The sequence below is a fragment of the Salmo trutta genome, chromosome 23, assembly GCF_901001165.1.
Source record: "Salmo trutta chromosome 23, fSalTru1.1, whole genome shotgun sequence".
Lineage (NCBI taxonomy): Eukaryota > Metazoa > Chordata > Actinopteri > Salmoniformes > Salmonidae > Salmo > Salmo trutta.
In genome coordinates, this window is record NC_042979.1 from 45,711,974 (window position 1) to 45,734,781 (window position 22,808).

Consider the following 22,808-nt stretch of genomic DNA (forward strand, 5'->3'; position numbering starts at 1 on the left):
TCAAACGTTGTATCGCAAAAATCATTAGGGCCTTTTTTAACCAGAACATGAATAAAATTCAAGGCGGACCATTGGGTTCTCTTTTAAAACGTTTCGGAATGAGAGTACCCACCATCAACTCGCGAGCAAGGTGTCTAATGGGCCATCACCGTTCCAAGGCTCTTCTTCAGTCAGATCTCAGAGTAGAAGACTCAAAACACTTTGTAAAGGCTGGGGACATCTTGTGGAAGCAATAGGAAGTGCCAAAATATTCCTCAGCCCCTTTGTTTTTCAATGGTATAGGCTTAAAGTCAATTCAACACATCAGGTATCCACTTCCTGTCAGAATCTGTCTCAGGGTTTTGCCTGCCAAATGAGTTCTGTTATACTCACAGACACCATTCAAACAGTTTTAGAAACTTTAGGGTGTTTTCTATCCATATATAATAAGTATATGCATATTGTAGTTACTGGGTAGGATTAGTAACCAGATTAAATCGGGTACATTTTTTTATCCAGCCGTGAAAATACTGCCCCCTATACCCTAACAGGTTAACAAGACATTGGTTGAAAAACGAGTATTAATGACTCTGACCTAAGTGTATATAAACTTCCGACTTCAGCTGTATATAGACGGCTACGAATAATCTAGATGAGTACTTTCTCTTGGTAGGTAGTGTGGTCTACAGCGTAACATGAAGGAACTCTACCTAGGCTTCTAGAGAGGCTCATCCTGTGCCCAAGCCTGATGTTGCTATAGGTGATGAAATGGAAGATAATGATGCCTGTTGCAACCTGCCAGCCTGCTGCCTCAGTCCTCCCACTGCTCTGTCCTCCTCACCTATTATAGATGCAGCTGCGTGTTGTGTAATCTAACCTATCCGCATTGAAAGAAACAACAAGTTATCACGACACAAAGTGTGCTAACACAAAACCAATAACAATGGGTTACAAAATACGCAGGTCACACTCCTGCCCTGTTCATTCGCCATGTCACAGACGGCACATGATGTTCTGTACTTCACACAGGTTGTGTCCTAAATCACAGCCTATTCCCTACAAAGCACTATGTGGTTCTATGGATCGCCCTCACTTCGCTGACTCGATGTCCTACTGTTGTGGGCACGCTGCCTGATTTTGATTGATTTTAGCTCTGAAAGCCTGTGGGGAGAGATTGGTGGTAGACTTTGAAAGTCAAAGCATTGTGTCACTGTCTAGTACCAGTTTGTTGGACTGAAAACAGAGCTGGTTTTGGCGCTACGGAAGCGTTATCACTGTATTATCTAAAAATGAAGCTGATGCAACTTGGGAAGATAAAAGTGATGTTTCGCAGGCTGAGGTCTGCTCTGACTGAGACAACTCATGATTGTATCATAAGGTATTGTACTGTCGATTTTTCAACTTGGACACTGAGTGACACTTGACTTAGGCCTAGCCTCTGTATTTTTCAGTTTTCTAGAAGAATTTAGATATGTCCCTAATCCCTAGCCTCCATTTTATCCCTTTTTTAAAAAAAATTTGTGGCTAGACTATTTAGGAATTATTTTCACTTTTTCTAGAAATGTTTTGTCAGCTTGTTTTTGGAAGGATGTTGACCAGTAGACATTTTGTTGTAATAGTGTAGGCTGTTCCTTTGTTCTGTAATGTTTAACACGTCATGGGGGTATTTCCACAGTTCTGCATTTTAGTTCATCAATAGTTTTATCTTTACATTTAATCTGGATATTGTGCTTGGGACTTGGAGATAGCTCTCACACATTAGTCATATTGAGCTATGTTACTACTGGGCAGTAATGTTCAATAGGTGAATGATTGTATAACACACATAAAACACATGGCAATTCATTTCTTTTCAAAAGGCCATTTTAACTCTTGATTGAATTTTGAATGTGATTTATGGGTTTTCGGCCGGGTCATGATATCATGATCGGGCCGGGTCATGGTATCGTGATCGGCCGGGTCATGATAACGTGATCGATCGGCCTGGTCATGATAACGTGATCGATCGGCCGGGTCATGATAACGTGATCGATCGGCCGGGTCATGGCAACGTGATCGATCGGCCGGGTCATGATAACGTGATCGATCGGCCGGGTCATGGTAACGTGATCGATCGGCCGGGTCATGGTAACGTGATCGATCGGCCGGGTCATGGTAACGTGATCGATCGGCCGGGTCATGGTAACGTGATCGATCGGCCGGGTCATGGTAACGTGATCGATCGGCCGGGTCATGGTAACGTGATCGATCGGCCGGGTCATGGTAACGTGATCGATCGGCCGGGTCATGGTAACGTGATCGATCGGCCGGGTCATGGTAACGTGATCGATCGGCCGGGTCATGGTAACGTGATCGATCGGCCGGTGATCGATCGGCCGGGTCATGGTATCGTGATCGATCGGCCGGGTCATGGTATCGTGATCGATCGGCCGGGTCATGGTATCGTGATCGATCGGCCGGGTCATGGTATCGTGATCGATCGGCCGGGTCATGGTATCGTGATCGATCGGCCGGGTCATGGTATCGTGATCGATCGGCCGGGTCATGGTATCGTGATCGATCGGCCGGGTCATGGTATCGTGATCGATCGGCCGGGTCATGGTATCGTGATCGATCGGCCGGGTCATGATAGCACTATGACCTAAGTTGGGAGCTGGTTCTGCTTTTGTGTGTTATGCCTTAGTAATGGTCTCTGTCTGTCATTGGAGAAAATTCCTGTTTTGCTGTTGCTTTCCTAAAACACCCTCGTCCACTGCTATCCCTGTCACTATATTATGATTGTGTGAGTGTCACAATTGTCCTTAATGTTTATTTAATTACCACAAACTATTGACCGTAGATTTGTGAAGAGGTTATTGGATAATGTGGAAAAAAAACTCTAACATGCCAGACAACTCTCACCTTAATGGGTCGTCACTGTAAAGTCTATGGTCTGCCCTTCAATAATGATCACTTGTCCTCAATGCCGCCTAGTGTAGTGCCCTCCCACCAATGTTATCACTTAACTCTCTCCCTCTCGTTCCTCTCTACAGGTCAACAGAGAAGATGTCAGGAAACAGCCTGGTTTTACCCATAGTGCTGTGGGGCCGGACGGCGCCCACTCACTGCATCTCCAGCCTGCTGGTCATGGATGACCTCACCACCATCATTACCGGCTGCCACGATGGACAGATCTGCATCTGGGACATGACCCCTGACCTCGAGGTAAGCCAGACATGACCTTTGACCTCCAAAACATGCGTTTGGTCCGAAAGGAAAACATGTTACTCATTCTGGTTAAACATGGACTCGGTGCATCATCAGGGTTGTCTTCAGTGTGGTGTGATGTAGCAAAATGTTTTTAAACTGCATACGAAAATCCCCCCCCCCCCCCCAAAAAAAGATTGTTCATGTAGGCCAGGGATTGGCAACAGGTGGCGTGGGGGTGCAAAGTTTTTGGGTGAAATTTTAGTTTTTGGTCAAAAAAGATTGTAATATGACCAGGGTTTAATGTAGGAAATCTGTTCCCAAGTATTCCCACAAATAAAAAATAAATAAACGTGATGCAGTCTCAATGTAATCAAGGGATGAAGTGAAATGTGTGTCCTTATCGGGGCTTTCTTTAGCGAAATTACTAAGAATGAACAAAATGGTCAGTTGTCAACACCATATTAAGGTGTGGGGACATTCATTGTATGAAAATAATAAACTAGCAAGATTATTTAGCTCCAGCGTATAGCATCATCTGTCCGTCAACAATTCATCTGTGGGAACATGGCGGCTCTCAACAGCAGAAAGAGCTGGCCGCTACTCTCTGAGAGGATTGTTTGTGAGGAGATTGTCTGCCCTCGACATGCAATTAAAACGGGTAAATGAATCACTCGCATTGCTCACTTCTGAAGTGGATGCCTATTCAACTGAAGCGGAGAGTCTGGAGAACACAGCCAATGATATAGAGGGGCGACTCCCATCACCTGGAAACAACAGCGTGAGCTAAACTAGAAGATACAATCCAATCTCCCAAAAAGGAGAAATCACTTGCAAATCATTCCCGTAAATTCAATGTCTCAGGACTTGAAACTGGTGTGGAGGCGGGCAACCCAACTAACTTCATTAGCATTATTTTCTATAAACTGTTCAGGATGGAGAAGCTGGGTCCCATGTGGCTAATTAACATTACGCACTGCGCAGGTCCTCTCCAGAACGGGTCTCGCCCACAGGAGGTTGGTGGCATCTTAATTAGGGAGGACGGGCTCAAAGTAATGGCTGGAACGTATAAATGGAAAGGTATCGAAGTCATAAACGCACGGAAACCACTTGTTTTGATACCATTCCATCTGTTCCACACTCCTCTCACCAGCCTCCTGTGGTCTCTCGCTGTTCGATTGTTCACCTTGCGACGGAATCAGGGGCTCCGGACTTACGCTGAGAAGAGGATCGGTATAAACCCAGATCTGACTGCTGAAGCAGAAGGTGACCTACAGTGAGTGGAGATCGCAGCTTCGCAAGCTAAATCTTGAGATGAGGCTTCATCCAGCCGGCAAAACTCATCTTGACCTTTTTCAGAACACAACACACGTTTTCCACTGCCGTGGAGGCTCAAGACGTCTTGGAGAATCGCATCAAACCCAACACACACAAGGGGGACGAGTGGACAGATGGAATCCCAATATGACTTGCTCAATATTCCGCGGTATTCTATCCATGCACGTCACGCAGCCTAGCATATGGCGGCTGTATGCTGCCCTCAGCATAAGACGATGATTAGGATACCCTCCCCCCAAGTGGATAAAAGGAACACTATTGCTGAGCATTGGACTGTTCTTATTATTATATTGCCTATGGAACAGGAGGACGTTAACACAGTGACGACATCATGCCAATTAAGGAACAAGGGACAATATTAAGGTGTCAATAGGACTGGGGAAGATGCACAAATTTGAGAGCATCCGGTCGAGCTGTATCACCGCCTGGTACGGCAATTGCACCGCCCCTATCCACAGGGCTCTCCAGAGGGTGGTGCGGTCTGCCCAACGCATTACCGCGTGTCAAATGACCTGTCCTCCAGGACACCTACAGCACCCGATGTCACAAGAAGGCCAAAAAAGATCATCAAGGACATCAACCACCCGAGCCACTTCCTGTTCACCCCGCTATCATCCAGAAGGCGAGGTCAGTACAGGTGCATCAAAGCTGGGACCGAGAGACTGAAAAACAGCTTCTATCTCAAGGCCATCAGACTGTTAAACAGCCATCACTAACACAGAGGCTGCTGGCCTATTTACATAGGCTTGAAATCACTGGTCACTTTAATAATGGAACACTAGTCACTTTAATAATGTTTACATTCTGCATTGCTCATCTCATATGTACAGTATATCACAAGTGAGTACACCCCTCACATTTTTGTAAATATTTGAGTATATCTTTACATGTGAAAACACTGAAGAAATGACACTTTGCTACAATTTAAAGTAGTGAGTGTACAGCTTGTATAACAGTGTACATTTGCTGTCCCCTCAAAATAACACAACACACAGCCATTAACCTCTATGGGACCGGCGGGACGAATTCGTCCCACCTACGTAACAGCCAGTTGAATCCAGTGGCGCGATTTTTAAAACGTTTGAAATACTATTATTTCAATTTCTCAAACATATGACCTTTTTACAGCTATTTAAAGACAAGACTCTCGTTAATCTAACCACACTGTCCGATTTCAAAAAGGCTTTACAACGAAAGCAAAACATTAGATTATGTCAGCAGAGTGCCCAGCCAGAAATAATCAGACACCCATTTTTCAAGCTAGCATATCATGTCACATAAACCCAAACCACAGCTAAATGCAGCACTAACCTTTTATGATCTTCATCAGATGACACACCTAGGACATTATGTTATACAATACATGCATGTCTGTTCAATCAAGTTCATATTTATATCAAAAACCAGCTTTTTACATTAGCATGTGACGTTCAGAAAAAGCATACCCCCCGCAAACTTGCGGGGAATTTACTAACAATTTGCTAAATTACTCACGATAAACGTTCACAAAAAGCATAACAATTATTTTAGGAATTATAGATACATTACTCCTCTATGCACTCGATATGTCCGATTTTAAAATAGCTTTTCGGATGAAGCACATTTTGCAATATTCTAAGTACATAGCCCAGCCATCACGGGCTAGCTATTTAGACACCCACCCAGTTCAGCCTTCACCAAAATCCCATTTCCTATAAGAAAAATGGTCTTTCCTGTTCTTCGTCAGAATGCACTCCCAGGACTTCTACTTCAATAACAAATGTAGGTTTGGTCCCAAATAATCCATCGTTATATCCAAACAGCGGCGTTTTGTTCGTGCGTTCTAGACACTATCAGAATGCTAAATCACGGTCGTGCGCATGGCGCAGAACGTGACAAAAAAATTCTAAATATTCCATTACCGTACTTCGAAGCATGTCAACCGCTATTTAAAATCAATTTTTATGCAATTTATCTCGTAGAAAAGCGATAATATTCCGACCGGGAATCTGCAATTAGCTAAACAGCCGAATGAAAATACTCCATGGGGGCGAATCGCGCACGCACCTAATTCTATTGTCCCCTGATGGGACACTTGGAAAAGGGGATTCTGTGTTTCAGCCTGAGGCTGCCTCGTCATCGTTCAGATTTTTCCCGGGTTCTGAGAGCCTATTGGAGCCCTAGGAATGGTCACGTTACAGCTAAGATCCTGACTCTTCAATAAACAGAAGCAAGAACAACAACAACACCTTGTCAGACAGGGTACTTCCTGCATGAAACCTTCTCAGGTTTTTGCCTGCCATAGGAGTTCTGTTATACTCACAGACACCATTCAAACAGTTTTAGAAACTTTAGGGTGTTTTCTATCCAAACCTGAACAATAATATGCATATTCTAGCTTCGGAGTTGGTGTAGGAGGCAGTTAAAAATGGGCACATATTTTTCCCAAAATTCTCAATGCTGCCCCCTAGCCCGTAGAGGTTAATGTCTAAACCGCTGGCAATTTACACTCTTATACAAGCTGTACACTCACTACTTTACATTGTAGCAAAGTGTAATTTTTTTCAGTGTTTTCACATGAAAAGATATACTCAAATATTTACAAAAATGTGAGGGGTGTACTCACTTTTGTGATATACTGTATTCTATACTATACTACTGTATTTTAGTCTATGCTGCCCTGACATAGCTCATCTAAATATTTATATATTGTCATTCTATTCCTTTACTTTAGACTGTGTATTGTTCGAAATTACTTTTTTTTTTTAGGTATTACTACACTGTTGGAGCTAGAAACACAAGCATTTCGCTACACTCGCAATAACATCTGCTGAGCACATGTACGTGACCGATAAAATGTGATTTCATTTTGATTTGTGGGGCTACAGCACATTGAATCTTTACATTGACTAATATGTCAATACAAATTGGAAGCTATTCCCCTCCAATTCATTCATTTTTGTTGAGAAATGACCAGTCCCATGCGGGTAACTTACTACACAATAGTTTTTTTTTCTGTTAATTGCTCTTCCCTTTCGTTGAGGCTCTTTATTAAACCGTCTTGCATATAAAACAATGACTCATCACAGGTTAATGAGAAGGATGTGCTTGAAAGGATGCACATAACTCTACAATGTTGGGCTGTATTGGAGAGAGTCTCAGTCTTAAATCATTTTCCACACAGTCTGTGCCTGTATTTAGTTTTCATGCTAGTGTGGGCCGAGAATCCACTCTCACATAGGTACGTGGTTGCAAAGAGCATCTGTGTCTTAACAGCGCAATTTGCCAAGGCAGGTTGCTCTGAGCGCCAGCCCAATCCAGAAATCTGGCAGTTGAGTCTGATTAAATTTTCACAGAACCGCGTGTTGCGATTTCAATGAGGCTCTCTTGTTCAGATATCGGTAAGTGGACTGGAGGCAGGGCATGAATGGGATAACGAATCAAGTTGTTTGTGTCGTCCGCTTCGGTAAAGTATCTCCGTAATTGCAGACCCAACTCACTCAGGTGCTTCGCTATATCACGTTTGACATTGTCCATAAGCTTGAGTTCATTTGCACACAAAAAAATCCTACAATGATGGAAAGACCTTATGTGTTGTCCTTGTTAATGCAGACAGAGAAGAGCTCCAACTTCTTAATCATAGCCACAATTTTGTCCCGCACGTTGAATATAGTTGCGGAGTCCCTGTAATCCTAGATTCAGATCATTCAGGCAAGAAAACACATCACCCAGATAGGCCAGTCGGGTGAGAAACTCGTCATCATGCAAGGTGTCACACAAGTGAAAATTATTGTCAGTAAAGAAAACTTTAAGCTCGTCTCTCAATTTATAAAAACATGTCAATACTTTGCCCCTTGATAACCAGCGCTCTTCTGTATGTTGTAAAAGCGTTACATGGTCGCTGCCCATATCAGTGCATAGTGCAGAAAATACACGAGAGTTCAGGGGCCTTGCTTTAACAAAGTGAACCTTTTTCACTGTAGTGTTCAAAATGTCTTTCAAGTTTTCAGGCATTCCCTTGTCAGCACGAGCCTCTCGGTGGATGCTGCAGTGGACCCAAGTGGCTTTTGGAGCAACTGCTTGCACTCCACTATGTCTCCCTGTCATGGCTTTTGCTCCATCAGTACACATACCAACACATCCAAAGTCCATTTGATGTCACAAAGCTGTCCAGTACTTAAAAAATATCCTTTCATGTTGTCATGGTTACCAGTGGTTTGCAGAAGAGGATGTCTTCCTTAATTGACCCCCCATAAACGTAACGGACATATACCAGGAGCTGTGCCAGGCCAGCCACGTCTGAACTCATCCAGCTGTATTGCATAGAATTCACCGGCTTGTATCTGATGTGTCGTGAAACAGTGTTGTTTGATGAAGACATTGTCTGTATAGTTTGTTTGGCCTTTTTTCACCCAGCATTGTCCCAGCCATTGTCCCCGCAGCAGGAATAATTAAGTCCTCCACAATAGTATGGGGCTTGCCTGTCCTAGCCACTCGGTAGCTCACCATATAAGACTCTTCTATCCCCTTCTTATTAATGGTATCTGTTGCTTTTATACATGTCGTACTACTCAAAAGTCATCTTAATTCTCATTTAATAAACTCCCATGGCTTATTTTTCAAATTGGCATGTTTTGTTTCTAAATGTCTGTGCAAGAGTTTCTTCTTGTTGTGAGATACTACTTTTGCATATAACACACTGTGGCTGAGGAAAGGCACTACTCCCAATATAAGTGAACCCCAAATCAATGTAGTTCTCATATTTGCGCCTCTTCGATGGTCCAACGTCCCTGTGTGTTCGGTGCTTTCCCGGGTAAGGGGGCAGTAGCTCTTCGACTGCATCAGATTCACAACTGTCAGTGTCCATGCTAGCTGGGCTAACAACAAATGTAGAATTACTGATGCTATCATTGGATGTGCTGGTAGTAGCAGGTGTAGTACTGCTGGTAGTAGCAGGTGTAGTACTGCTGGTAGTAGCAGGTGCAGGTGTAGTACTGCTGCTAGTAGCAGGTGCAGATGTAGTACTGCTGGTAGTAACAGGTGCAGGTGTAGTACTGCTGGTAGTAGTAGGTGTAGTGCTGCTGGTAGTAGCAGGTGTAGTGCTGCTGGTAGTAGCAGGTGTAGTACTGCTGGTAGTAGCAGGTGCAGTGCTGCTGGTAGTAGCAGGTGCAGTGCTGCTGGTAGTAGCAGGTGCAGTGCTGCTGGTAGTAGCAGGTGCAGTGCTGCTGGTAGTAGCAGGTGCAGTGCTGCTGGTAGTAGCAGGTGTAGTGCTGCTGGTAGTAGCAGGTGTAGTGCTGCTGGTAGTAGCAGGTGTAGTGCTGCTGGTAGTAGCAGGTGCAGTGCTGCTGGTAGTAGCAGGTGCAGTGCTGCTGGTAGTAGCAGGTGCAGTGCTGCTGGTAGTAGCAGGTGCAGTGCTGCTGGTAGTAGCAGGTGCAGTGCTGCTGGTAGTAGCAGGTGCAGTGCTGCTGGTAGTAGCAGTACTATCAGTAAAGCTGGTGTGTGTCTCTATGGACGCGGGCCTTACTTTTTTCACCATTTATCAATTTTTTAGCAAACTGAATGAGCAGCAGCTACAATTGGCTATATATGGACCGATAATGGAATTCCTGCAAGAGAGTAACGGTTAATGTGATTGGATGTTAATTATGTGACTAGGCTTCCTGTATTTTGACATTGTTGTTATTTCACTGAACACTAGATGGTTTAATTTTATTTTTGGCAGTGAAACGAGGATACTCAGGCGAGAAAAAACCCTCACCCAAATGTTTAGCCCCGTTGGAAAATATAAATGGATTGTTTGAAAATGTGCGGAGAAAAAAAAAAGATTTTCCTACCGTTCAAAAGTTTGTGGTCACTAAGAAATCTCCTTTAAAAATGTTAAATGTGTCCATTAAAATAAAATCAAGTTGATCAGAAATACATTGTAGACATTGTTAATGTTGTAAATGACTATTGTAGCTGGAAACGGCTGATTTTTTAAGTGAATATCTACATAGGCGTACAGAGGCCCATTATCAGCAACCATCACTCCTGTGTTCCAATGGAACATTGTGTTAGCTAATCCAAGTTTATGAAATGACTATTGTAGACATTTCCAGCTTCAATAGTCATTTACATCATTAACAATGATGTAAATTAAATGGATTTTTATTTGGAATTCATGTAATGGACATACACAAAAATAACTTGTTTCTAAAAAATAAAACACGGAAAATTGGTGCGTGCATATGTAGTCACCCCCTTTGCTATGAAGCCTCTAAATAAGATCTGGTACAACCAATTACCTTCTGAAGTCACATAATTAGTAAGATTGCACACAGGTGACATAATTAGATTGCACACAGGTGGACTTAGTGTCATATGATCTCAGTTATATATACACCTGTTCTGAAAGGCCCCAGAGTCTGCAACAACACTAAGCAAGGGGCACCACCAAGCAAGCGGTACTATGAAGACCAAGGAGCTCTCCAAACAGGTCAGGGACAAAGTTGTGGAGAAGTACAGATCAGGGTTGGGTTATAAAAAAATACCAGAAACTTTGACCATCCCACGGAGCACCATTAAATCCATTATTAAAAAATGGAAAGAATATGGCACCACAACAAACGTGCCAAGAGAGGGTCGCCCACCAAAACGTATGGACCAGGCAAGTAGGGCATTAATCAGAGAGGCAACAAAGAGACCAAAGATATAATCCTGAAGGAGCTGCAAAGCTCCACAGCGGAGATTGGAGTATCTGTCCATAGGACCACTTTAAGCCGTACACTCCACCGAGCTGGGCTTTACGGAAGAGTGGCCAGAAAAAAGCCATTGCTTAATGAAAAACGCTATGTCTGGCGCAAACTCATCACCCCGAGAACATCATCCTCACAGTGAAGCATGGTGGTGGCAGCATCATGTTGTGATTTTCATTGGCAGGGACTGGGAAACCGGTCAGAATTGAAGGAATGATGGATGGCGCTAAATACAGGGACATTCTTGAGGGAAACCTGTTTCTGTCTTCCAGAGACGTGAGCCTGGGACGGAGGTTCACCTTTCAGCAGGACAGTGACCCTAAGCATACTGCTAAAGCAACGCTCGAGTGGTTTAAGGGGAAACATTTAAATGTCTTGGAGTGGCCTAGTCAAAGCCCAGACCTCAATCCAATTTAGAATCTGTGGTATGACTTAAAAATTGCTGTACACAAGCAGAACCCAACCAACTTGAAGGAGCTGGAGCAGTTTTGCCTTGAAGAACGTGAAGAAATCCCAGTGGCTACATGTGCCAAGCTTATAGAGACATACCCCAAGAGATTTGCAGCTGTAATTGCTGCAAAAGGTGGCTCTACAAAGTATTGAATTTGGGGGGGTGAATAGTTATGCACGCTCAAGTTAAGTTTTTTTTTGTCATGTTTGTTTCACAATAAAAAATATTTTGCTACTTTAAGGTGGTAGGCATGTTGTGTAAATCAGATGATACAAAAGATGATACAAACCCCCCCCCCAAAAAAAAATCAATTTTCATTCCAGGTTATAAGGCAACAAAATAGGAAAAATGCCAAGTGAAATACTTTAACAAGCCACTGTATGTATGTATCTTTTAATGTGTATCACATTTTTATTTGGCGTACCCCCCAGTTTGGGAATCCCTGGTTAAGGCCATGCTATTTAAGTTATCTCCCAGGGAGGACGGCCTGCAGGCCATAATGAATTACTGTGTAGATCTAAGGTATAGACGGAACTAGGTTGCGTTTCTTGCACATACCCTCTTTTTTTCGTATTTTTTTTACATCGTATCGATCAATTAAATTCTTTAAAAAAAATGGAGGGCAAATGTATGTTTGTCATATAAACCATATGCTTAAAATAAATTACAATAGATTAAGAGCTATTACCTCTACAGCTACAGCATCTTATTGCTCCAACAGCATCCTATTACAGCTACAGCATCCAATTGCCCGTCCAGCATCCTATTGCACCTATAGCTACATCATCCTATTGCTCGTCCAGCATCCTATTACAGCTACATCATCCTATCGCTCGTACAGCATCCTGTTGCTCCTACAGCTACAGCATCCTATTGCCCCTACTGCATCCTGTTGCACCTATAGCTACAGCATCCTATTGCCCCTACTGCATCCTGTTGCTCCTACAGCTACATCATCCTATTGCTCGTCCAGCATCCTATTACAGTTACATCATCCTATCGCTCCTACAGCATCCTGTTGTTCCTACAGCTCCAGCATCCTATTGCCCGTCCAGCATCCTATTGCCCGTCCAGCATCATATTGCTCCTACGGTATCTACGACTGTACATTGGATACCCATGGCAAATTTGACAGTTTCCAGGCTTCATGTTGTTATTTCTTTGTCATCAAAACTGAGGTAACGCACGATCTCTCTGAAGTGATCCCCTGACATGGTTTCTCCAAAGAAAAGTGTCCCATACATGTCTGACCAGAAGCTCTCCATATACATGCTCTCTCCACCGAATGCTCCACGGACGTACAGGATGGAAATGAACGCTTCCAGCTCAACAGACAGATCCCAGGCGGTGTCTCCTTGCTCCTGGTGTGTCTCAGCCCCAGTACAGTCACTGATCTCAGGTGGTGTGTCTCAGCCCCAGTACAGTCCCTGATCTCAGGCGGTGTCTCCTTGCTCCCTGTGTGTCTCAGCCCCAGTACAGTCCCTGATCCCAGGCGGTTTGTCTCAGCCCCAGTACAGTCCCTGATCCCAGGCGGTGTCTCCTTGCTCCCGGTGTGTCTCAGCCCCAGTACAGTCCCTGATCCCAGGCGGTGTGTCTCAGCCCCAGTACAGTCCCTGATCCCAGGCGGTGTGTCTCAGCCCCAGTACAGTCCCTGATCCCAGGCGGTGTGTCTCAGCCCCAGTACAGTCCCTGATCCCAGGCGGTGTGTCTCAGCCCCAGTACAGTCCCTGATCTCAGGCGGTGTGTCTCAGCCCCAGTACAGTTCCCTGATCTCAGGCGGTGTGTCTCAGCCCCAGTACATTCCCTGATCTCAGGCGGTGTGTCTCAGCCCCAGTACATTCCCTGATCTCAGGCGGTGTCTCTCAGCCCCAGTACAGTCCCTGATCTCAGGCGGTGTCTACTTGCTCCCGGTGTGTCTCAGCCCCAGTACATTCCCTGATCTCAGGCGGTGAGACTTAGCCCTCGGAGGTGTAGGTTCAGGCTGAGGTACAGAATCAGAAGAATAATCATCAGAAATGTTCATTTTCTTCCCCACCGTCTGAGTCTTCATTCAGATCTTGTAGCAGTTTTAACGCAGCACGTAAATCCATTCGTCTTGGACTTGTCATTGTAATTTATTCGCACTTTCACTGTGTACTCCTAGTAGACTGATAAGACTGCTTGGATTGGGTGGACTGATGGTGTACATACCATTTTAGAGATTATTATTATTATTAGACTTGATCAATTCAATAGAATGGCCGCCGTGTTCTAAATTCACAACTGGTTTCTTTAATCAAGAAAATAGAAATTCAACATGAGTTTCTGACCAACAGTCTTACTACTGCCAACTTAAGGTTTTCAAATCTACCCCCAAAAAAAGCCACAAGAATGCCGTTTCAATGTTTCGTTACTACAAAATCCTACGTTCTATGATCAATTCGAAATGGAACTAAATGAATTCATAATGATCAATAAAAATTCAGTCGATGACTGCTGGATTCTATGGGATGCCACCAAAGGTTTTATTAAAAATAATGTAACTGCATTTGCATCTGGGCTGAATACACCACAATTGGAAATGTTAACTGTGTGTAAGAGCGTTCTCAACAAACGTTCTTTTCAGACCGGGTAACTATTACTCTTTCCAAAAGTCAAGGCAGAACTTAATTTATTGATAAGACAGAGAGCATAATTTGCTGTCCGTCGAGTAAGACCGGACCATTACTTCCATGGTAATCCACCCAGTCGTCCACTGGCCAAGAAGCTACGGAGTAATGATCAATTAGCTGATATAGCAGTTATTGAATCTGAAACGGGATTTACTATTGTTAGGTTATTATTTGTAAATAACTCACAGACACTAGAGGAGCTTTATCCAAGTTTAATTCTTCCCAAAGGTTCTGTACAGCTGTAATCAGACAACACAACATTTGTCCCATCCAGGTATTTATATCCCACTCCAATCCTTACATCTTATGCTCAACAGGAAGAAGGTAACCATATACTAAACCCTGATTACTCCCTTAACGGGAACTGACCTCAACCGTTCCTTCCCCTCGTCCAGAGGTCCGTCTGTCTCAACCGTCCCCCAACACATTCCACAGCTGTCTTTCTACAGAGACCCTGTCGCTTTCTCCTACTGATTCTAGGCTTCTTCAGCCTTGGGCTGTATTATCTCTCCATGCAGAAAAGGGTTTTGATAGACTAGAAATGGTCATATCTCTGGTCTGTATTGGAACATGTGGGACTTGACTCCAATTTCATTCATATGATTAAAATACTATATGCTAATCCCTCAGTCATAGTAATTAGAGGAAATAACTGTTCTGCTCTGTTCAGAATCACTAGAAGCCCAGGTAATCTACTGATCACTTCATCTCATTAAACATACATTGATATAGTAACATATCATGTCTATCTCAGTCGGTCGCTTACACATTGAAGATCATAGATAAATTATAAAATGAATCTAACCAAATCAGCCTTACTGCTTCCCTGATGGAGGCCTACGGCTTCATGTTTTAGAAACTTACATTTAAATGGATAATGTACTTGTAACCCACCCCCAAACATAAAATTCTAAAACATTTTTGGGCTTAGTTTTGGTCAATTTGCGGTGTAAAAATTATTAGTATTTTCCGGCCACCAGACCATTCACTCTCAACATAAAATCGTCCCGTGGCTGAATCTAGTCGCCTAGCCCTGATGTAGGCCTAGCACACCTGAGTGGCCTGTGGGATGTTGTTACTGTTATTTCACAGGTATAAGAGGAACTTAATGTGATAGTGAAACAGCGGTGTTCCTCCAGTGTGACTCTGTCCTGTGGGTTGAGTGGTTTACGTGACTGTCCTGTCTCCTGTGCTGTTCTCAGATCAGTCCCAGGGCCATGTTGTTTGGTCACACAGCCTCCATCACCTGCCTGTCTAAAGCCAGCCCCTGCAGTGACAAGCAGTACATCGTCAGCGCCTCAGAGAGTGGGTGAGTAGTGAATATAGTAGGTGTACGCCACAGGAAGTACAGTGGTGGGCGTACGCCACAGGAAGTACAGTGGTGGGCGCACGCCACAGGAAGTACAGTGGTGGGCGTACGCCACAGGAAGTACAGTGGTGGGCGCACGCCACAGGAAGTACAGTGGTGGGCGCACGCCACAGGAAGTACAGTGGTGGGCGCACGCCACAGGAAGTTAATCAGTTGTGTTGTGACAAGGTAGGGGTGATATACAGAAGATAGCCCTATTTGATAAAAGACCAAGTCCGTATTATGGCAAGAACATCTCAAATAAGCAAAGAGAAACGACAGTCCATTACTTTAAGACATGAAGGTCAGTCAATCTGGACAATTTCAAGAACTTGGAAGGTTTCTTCAAGTGCAGTCACAAAAACCATCAAGCGTTATGGTGAAACAGGCTCTCATGAGGACCGCCACAGGAATGGAAGACCCAGAGTTACCTCTGCTGCAGAGGATAAGTTCATTAGAATTACCAGCCTCATTAATTGCAGCCCAAATAAATGCTTCAGAGTTCAAGTAACCGACACATCTCAACATCTGTTCAGAGGAGACTGCGTGAATCAGTCCTTCATGATTGAATTGCTGCAAAGAAACCACTACTAAAGGACACCAATAAGAAGAAGAGACTTGCTTGGGCCAAGAAACACGAGCAATGGACATTAGACTGGTGGAAATCTGTCACCGCTGTGTCTTTGTAGGTGAACGCATTATCTCCGCATGTGTGGTTCCCACTGTGAAGCATGGAGGAGGAGGTGTGATGGTGTTGGGGTGCTTTGCTAGGGACGCTGTGATTTATTTAGAATTCAAGGCACACTTAACCAGCATGGCTACCACAGCGTTCTGCAGCGATACACCATCCCATCTGGTTTGCGCTTAGTGGGACTATCATTTGTTTTTCAACAGGACAATTACCCAAAACACACCTCCGGGTTGTGTAAGGGCTATTTGACCAAGAAGGAGAGTGATGGAGTGCTGCAGCAGATGACCTGACCTCCACAATCACCTGATCTCAACCCAATTGAGATGATTTGGGATGAGTTGGACCGCAGAGTGAAGGAATAGCAGTCAACAAATGCTCAGCATATGTGGGAACTCATTCAAGACTGTTGGAAAAGCATTCCAGGTGAATCTGGTTGAGAGAATGCCAAGAGTGTGCAAAGCTGCCATCAAGGCAAAGGGTGGCTACTTTGAAGAATCTCAAATAGAAAATATATTTTGATTTGTTTAATATGGAGTTGGTCCCCCGTTTGCTGCTATAAAAGCCTCCACTCTTCTGGGAAGGCTTTCCACTAGATGTTGGAACATTGCTGCTATAACAGCCTCCACTCTTCTGGGAAGGCTTTCCACTAGATGTTGAAACATTGCTGCTATAACAGCCTCCACTCGTCTGGGAAGGCTTTCCACTAGATGTTGGAACATTGCTGCTATAAAAGTCTCCACTCTTCTGGGAAGGCTTTCCACTAGATGTTGGAACATTGCTGCATGGAGTGTTAGTGAGGTCTGGCACTGATTTTGGGCGATAAGGCCTGGCTCGCAGTCAGCGTTCCAATTCATCCCAACGGGTTGAGGTCAGGGCTCTGTGCAGGCGATCAAGTTCTTACACACAGATCTTGACAAACCATTTCTGTATGGACCTCTCTTTGTGCACGAGGGCATTGTCATGCTGAAATGGGAAAGGGCATTCCCCAAAATGTTGCCTCGAAGTTGGAAGCACATAATCGTCTAGAATGTCATTGTATGCTGTAGCGTTAAGATTTCCCTTCACTGGAACTACGAGGCCTTGCCCAAACCATGAGCAACAGCCCCAGACCATTATTCCTCCTCCACCAAACTTTACAGTTGGCACCATGCATTGAGCCAGGTAGCGTTCTCCTGGCTTCTGCCAAATCCAGATTCGTCCGTCGGACTGCCAGATGGTGAAGTGTGATTCATCCCTCTAGAGAACGCGTTTCCACTGCTCCATTATCCAATGGCATCGAGCTTTACACCACTCCAGCCGACACTTGGCATTGCGCATGGTGATCTTAGGCTTGTGTGAGGCTGCTCGGCCATGGAAACCAATTTCATGAATCTCCCGCCGAACAGTTATTGCGCTGACGTTGCTTCCAGAGACAGTTTGGAACTCGGTAGTGAGTGTTGCAGCTGAGGACAGACGATTTGTACTAGCTACTCTCTTAAGCACCCGTTCTGTGAGATTGTGTGGCCTACCACTTTATGGTTGAGCCATTGTTGCTCCTAGATGTTTCCACTTTACAATAACAGCACTTACAGTTGACCGGGGACAGCTCTAGCAGGGCAGAAATTTGACAAACTCAGTTGTTGGAAAGGTGGCATCCTATGATGGTGCAACTTTGAAAGTCACTGAGCTCTTCAGTAAGGCCATTCTACTGCCAATGTTTGTCCATGGAGATTGCATGGCAGTGTGCTCAATTTTATACACCTGTCAGCAGCAGGTGAGGCTGAAATAGCCGAATCCACTTATTTGAAGGGGTGTCCACATGCTTTTGTGTGTATGTGTGGTGGTAGTGATTCGTCTAATGTAGTCTATTCACCATCTGCTTTGTGTGTATGTGTGGTGGTAGTGATTGCTCTAATGTAGTCTATTCACCATCTGCTTTGTGTGTATGTGTGGTGGTAGTAGTGATTGCTCTAATGTAGTCTATTCACCATCTGCTTTTGTTTGCAGGGAGATGTGCTTGTGGGACGTCAACGACGGACGCTGTATTGAGTTCACTAAGCTGGCCTGCGCTCACACAGGGATCCAGGTAACGTATATGACCCTAACTTTTCTCACCACATGTCTGTGGGCCAGGGCTCTTTTCCCATGTCTGTGGGCCAGGGCTCTTTTCCCATGTCTGCTGTCTTTGATTCCTCGGTTTGAGGAGGAAGTGAGGGAAGAACTGGAATTGAGGAAACACTGAGACAGAATCCATGGTTTATACTCTTCCCTCTAAACCACACCTGTCCTGTCCTATCAACTCTGTATACACATCACCTAGTCCCCTCGGGGCGCGTCACCTAGTCCCCTCGGGGCGCGTCACCCGGTCCCCTCGGGGCGCGTCACCCGGTCCCCTCGGGGCGCGTCACCCGGTCCCCTCGGGGCGCGTCACCCGGTCCCCTCGGGGCGCGTCACCCGGTCCCCTCGGGGCGCGTCACCCGGTCCCCTCGGGGCGCGTCTCCCGGTCCCCTCGGGGCGCGTCTCCCGGTCCCCTCGGGGCGCGTCTCCCGGTCTGATGGTGTATACTGTCTCCTCTAAGAGTCTGACGTCCTGTCCTCTACCTAGTTCCACTTGTTCACCATCAGTACACAGCCTAAGGGCTATGAAACCCTATTCTCTCGTTGCCATGCCTCCACAATCAAGTTGTTGTCACGCCTCCCTTGAATGGTCTGCTGGGAGCGGACCATTTAATATTTTGATTAGATGTTAGGTTTCAGGTTCGGCTGACAGTCTGCAATTTTTATATTTATTGAAATTGGAGCTGAAACAATTGTCACCCAGGTCATAGACTGTTTTCTCTGCTACTGCACAGCAATCAGTACTGATGCACCAAGTGTAGAACCAACAGGACCCTGAACAGATTTTACCTCCCAAGCCATAAGACTGCTAAATAGTCGTGAAAACCAGCGGGCTGCAAATGTGTTGTTGAAACGTTTAGTCATCACTGTTGCTCCTACGGCACTAATCTCCTGAATACCTTTTGGAGCTCCGCTCAAGCAAGGCATTTGATTGGTTTGATGTGTTGTGAGGTGTCATTGATTTACTCTGGGTTGCCGCCCCTCTTTAGCTGTTTTCTGCCATGGAACTTCCCCAGGCTTGCCATTTTAGGGGAAACCTGGTTCGTAACGAGGCGAGCGAAACCCTGACCTTATCACTTGTCCGTGTTTTTATATTGTGTCTCCTTTGAGTCTCACTGGTCCTGTCCTTTTACCTATTTCTACCTGTTCACCGTCGGTACGCAGCGTGAGGGTCGTCTGCTGTGTAACGAACATTACCCATCAATCATAGGTGCTACTATCCTTGGCACTAACCCTAACCCTCACTCTTCTCCTCTGTCTAGTTCTACCAGTTCACCATCGGTACGCAGCGTGAGGGTCGTCTGCTGTGTAATGGACATTACCCAGAGATCCTAGTGGTGGACGCCACCAGCCTGGAGGTCCTCTACTCCCTCGTCTCTAAGATCTCTCCTGATTGGATCAGCTCCATGAGCATCATACACTCACATCGCACACAAGGTAGCCTACGTCACGCTATGCCATACAATACTATACTATGCTATACAATACTATCCTATATTATGCTATGCTCTTCTATACGATACTATCCTATACTATGCCATACAATAATATACTATGTTATGCTATACTATGCATCATACACACTCACACTCACTCACTCACTCACTCACTCACTCACACACGGTCAGTCAACCATAGGGTTCCAAAATTTCAGGGGCTTTACCAGGTTTTTTCAAAAATCCCGTTTGGATGATTCCCAGAATCAGTAGGGAATAAGCAGGGAGGAAATCCTCCCAAATGTGATTTTTGAAAATGTAACTGAACTTTTGAACTTTGTCGTCCACCACGGACGGCTAACATCACCCACTCGATCTGTCGTTGAGGAACAGTCCACTAACGCTTCTAAAACTTGATTAGATAGACCTCTGACCATGGTAATGTTGTTCAGCCGCCATGGTAACGTTGTTCAACCTTCATGGTCAGTATTTGCCATGGTAACGTTGTTCAGCCGCCATGGTAACGTTGTTCAACCTTCATGGTCAGTATTTGCCATGGTAACGTTGTTCAGCCGCCATGGTAACGTTGTTCAGCCGCCATGGTAACATTGTTCAACCTTCATGGTCAGTATTTGCCATGGTAACGTTGTTCAGCCGCCATGGTAACGTTGTTCAGCCGCCATGGTCAGTATTTGCCATGGTAACGTTGTTCAACCTTCATGGTCAGTATTTGCCATGGTAACGTTGTTCAACCTTCGTGGTCTGTATTTGCCATGGTAACGATGTTCAGCCTTCATGGTAACGTTGTTCAACCTTCGTGGTCAGTATTTGCCATGGTAACGATGTTCAGCCGCCATGGTAACGTTGTTCAGCCTTCATGGTCAGTATTGAGCCATTGATAGTTGATGTGAACTGTAAACTCCTGCATTAAAACCACTGACTAAAACGTATCGGTCTGTGCTTTGCGTTGTCACCCAATTCTTGCTTTTGTAAAATCACTTTATTAAACAATTATAGGCACTGTTAGACTGACACTGTGTGTGTGTGTGTGTGTGTGTGTGATATTTTCAGAGGACACAGTGGTAGCAGTATCAGTCACCGGGATACTGAAGGTGTGGATCATCACACAGGATGTCAGCAGGATGCAGGTAGAGTGGGACTGAGGCAGATCAGACACTACTGGATGATGTTGTTATCATGCTGTTAGCTACCACACAATACTCATATTAACCAGGATTTGTTCCAGATAATATCATGACTATTGGGATTGATTTAGACTAACTGGGATACACACAGACAATTCAAATGTCTATTATGGTTCTAATGTATTTTTTTGTTGTTGTGGATCCTAGGAACATTAGCGGTCGCTAAGTGGGATGGAAATGAATAATGAATTTCAGTCACCTCCTAAGTGTGTGTTTCTTCTTCCTGTCCCCCCCCACCAGGATCTGGATCCAGTGTTTGAGGAGGAGTCTAAGCCCATCTACTGTGGAGGCTGTCAGAGCATCTCCTTCTGCACCTTCACACAGCTCTCTCTGCTGGTGGTCTGCTCCAAGTACTGGAGGGTAGGTGGCTAGAACCCATGCTCCGTGGGTCTCTCCCTCACTACCCTGGTTGAAACATTTATAGAATCACACTGTAGACTGAGCCCCTTAGATTAGGCCTGATTACAGATCTGTTTATGCAGTATAACCAACTTTTGTGGTTGTTGACAATAGGAGTTGTGGCAAGACGACACAAACAGATCTGGCATCAGGTTACAGTAGCGTAGCTTTGTGTTTGAGTTTTTGGCATGGGGCTTGCAACAACTCCTAACCTCGGACTAACGTATCCTGAATTGTGTGTGTCAGGTGTTTGATGCAGGGGATTATTCCTTGCTGTGCTCAGTGCCCAGTGAGAACGACCAGTCCTGGACCGGAGGAGACTTCATCGCCGCTGACAAGATCATCATCTGGACCGAGGACGGATGCTCCTACATCTACAAGCTCCCCGCCAGGTGAGGAACAATATCAACTGTATTGGAGACATGTATTATGGCGTCTGTTAGCCTGTTATTATGGTGCCTGTTAGCCTGTTTTTATGGTGTCTGTTAGCCTGTTAGCCTGTTTTTATGGTGTCAGTTAGCCTGTTATTATGGTGTCTGTTAGCCTGTTTTTATGGTGTCAGTTAGCCTGTTATTATGGTGTCTGTTAGCCTGTTATTATGGTGTCTGTTAGCCTGTTATTATGGTGTCTGTTAGCCTGTTATTATGGTGTCTGTTAGCCTGTTATTATGGTGTCTGTTAGCCTGTTATTATGGTGTCTGTTAGCCTGTTAGCCTGTTGGCCTGTTGGCCTGTTGGCCTGTTTTTATGGTGTCAGTTAGCCTGTTAGCCTGTTATTATGGTGTCTGTTAGCCTGTTATTATGGTGTCTATTAGCCTGTTGGTCTGTTAGCCTGTTATTATGGTGCCTGTTATTATGGTGCCTGTTAGCCTGTTATTATGGTGCCTGTTAGCCTGTTATTATGGTGTCTGCTAGCCTGTTATTATGGTGTCTGCTAGCCTGTTATTATGGTATCTGCTAGCCTGTTATTATGGTGTCTGTTAGCCTGTTATTATGGTGTCTGTTAGCCTGTTATTATGGTGTCTGTTAGCCTGTTATTATGGTGTCTGTTAGCCTGTTATTATGGTGTCTGTTAGCCTGTTATTATGGTGTCTGTTAGCCTGTTGGTCTGTTAGCCTGTTGGTCTGTTAGCCTGTTAGCCTGTTAGCCTGTTGGCCTGTTAGCCTGTTGGCCTGTTGGCCTGTTGGCCTGTTGGCCTGTTGGCCTGTTGGCCTGTTGGCCTGTTATTATGGTGTTTGTTGGCCTGTTATTATGGTGTTTGTTGGCCTGTTATTATGGTGTCTGTTGGCCTGTTATTATGGTGTCTGTTGGCCTGTT

At 44.8% G+C, this 22,808-nt stretch overlaps 1 protein-coding gene across 5 annotated transcripts in view; it reads left to right on the plus strand.

The window, feature by feature from the left end:
• wdr7 (WD repeat domain 7) overlaps positions 1 to 22,808 on the plus strand; it is a 149,790-nt gene that overhangs the window by 7,536 nt on the left and 119,446 nt on the right. For 2 of the 5 annotated variants that reach the window (XM_029710512.1, XM_029710514.1), the window contains exons 1-8: positions 1,205 to 1,357; positions 3,012 to 3,183; positions 15,521 to 15,627; positions 18,344 to 18,422; positions 19,716 to 19,890; positions 20,961 to 21,037; positions 21,335 to 21,454; positions 21,740 to 21,885. In XM_029710512.1, coding sequence (XP_029566372.1) covers positions 1,269 to 1,357; positions 3,012 to 3,183; positions 15,521 to 15,627; positions 18,344 to 18,422; positions 19,716 to 19,890; positions 20,961 to 21,037; positions 21,335 to 21,454; positions 21,740 to 21,885 — 965 coding nt within the window. In that variant the 5' untranslated portion in view covers positions 1,205 to 1,268. Of the gene's footprint in view, positions 1 to 1,203; positions 1,358 to 3,011; positions 3,184 to 15,520; positions 15,628 to 18,343; positions 18,423 to 19,715; positions 19,891 to 20,960; positions 21,038 to 21,334; positions 21,455 to 21,739; positions 21,886 to 22,808 lie in introns of those variants that run through there. The other 3 variants (XM_029710511.1, XM_029710515.1, XM_029710513.1) reach the window with 3 other exon arrangements.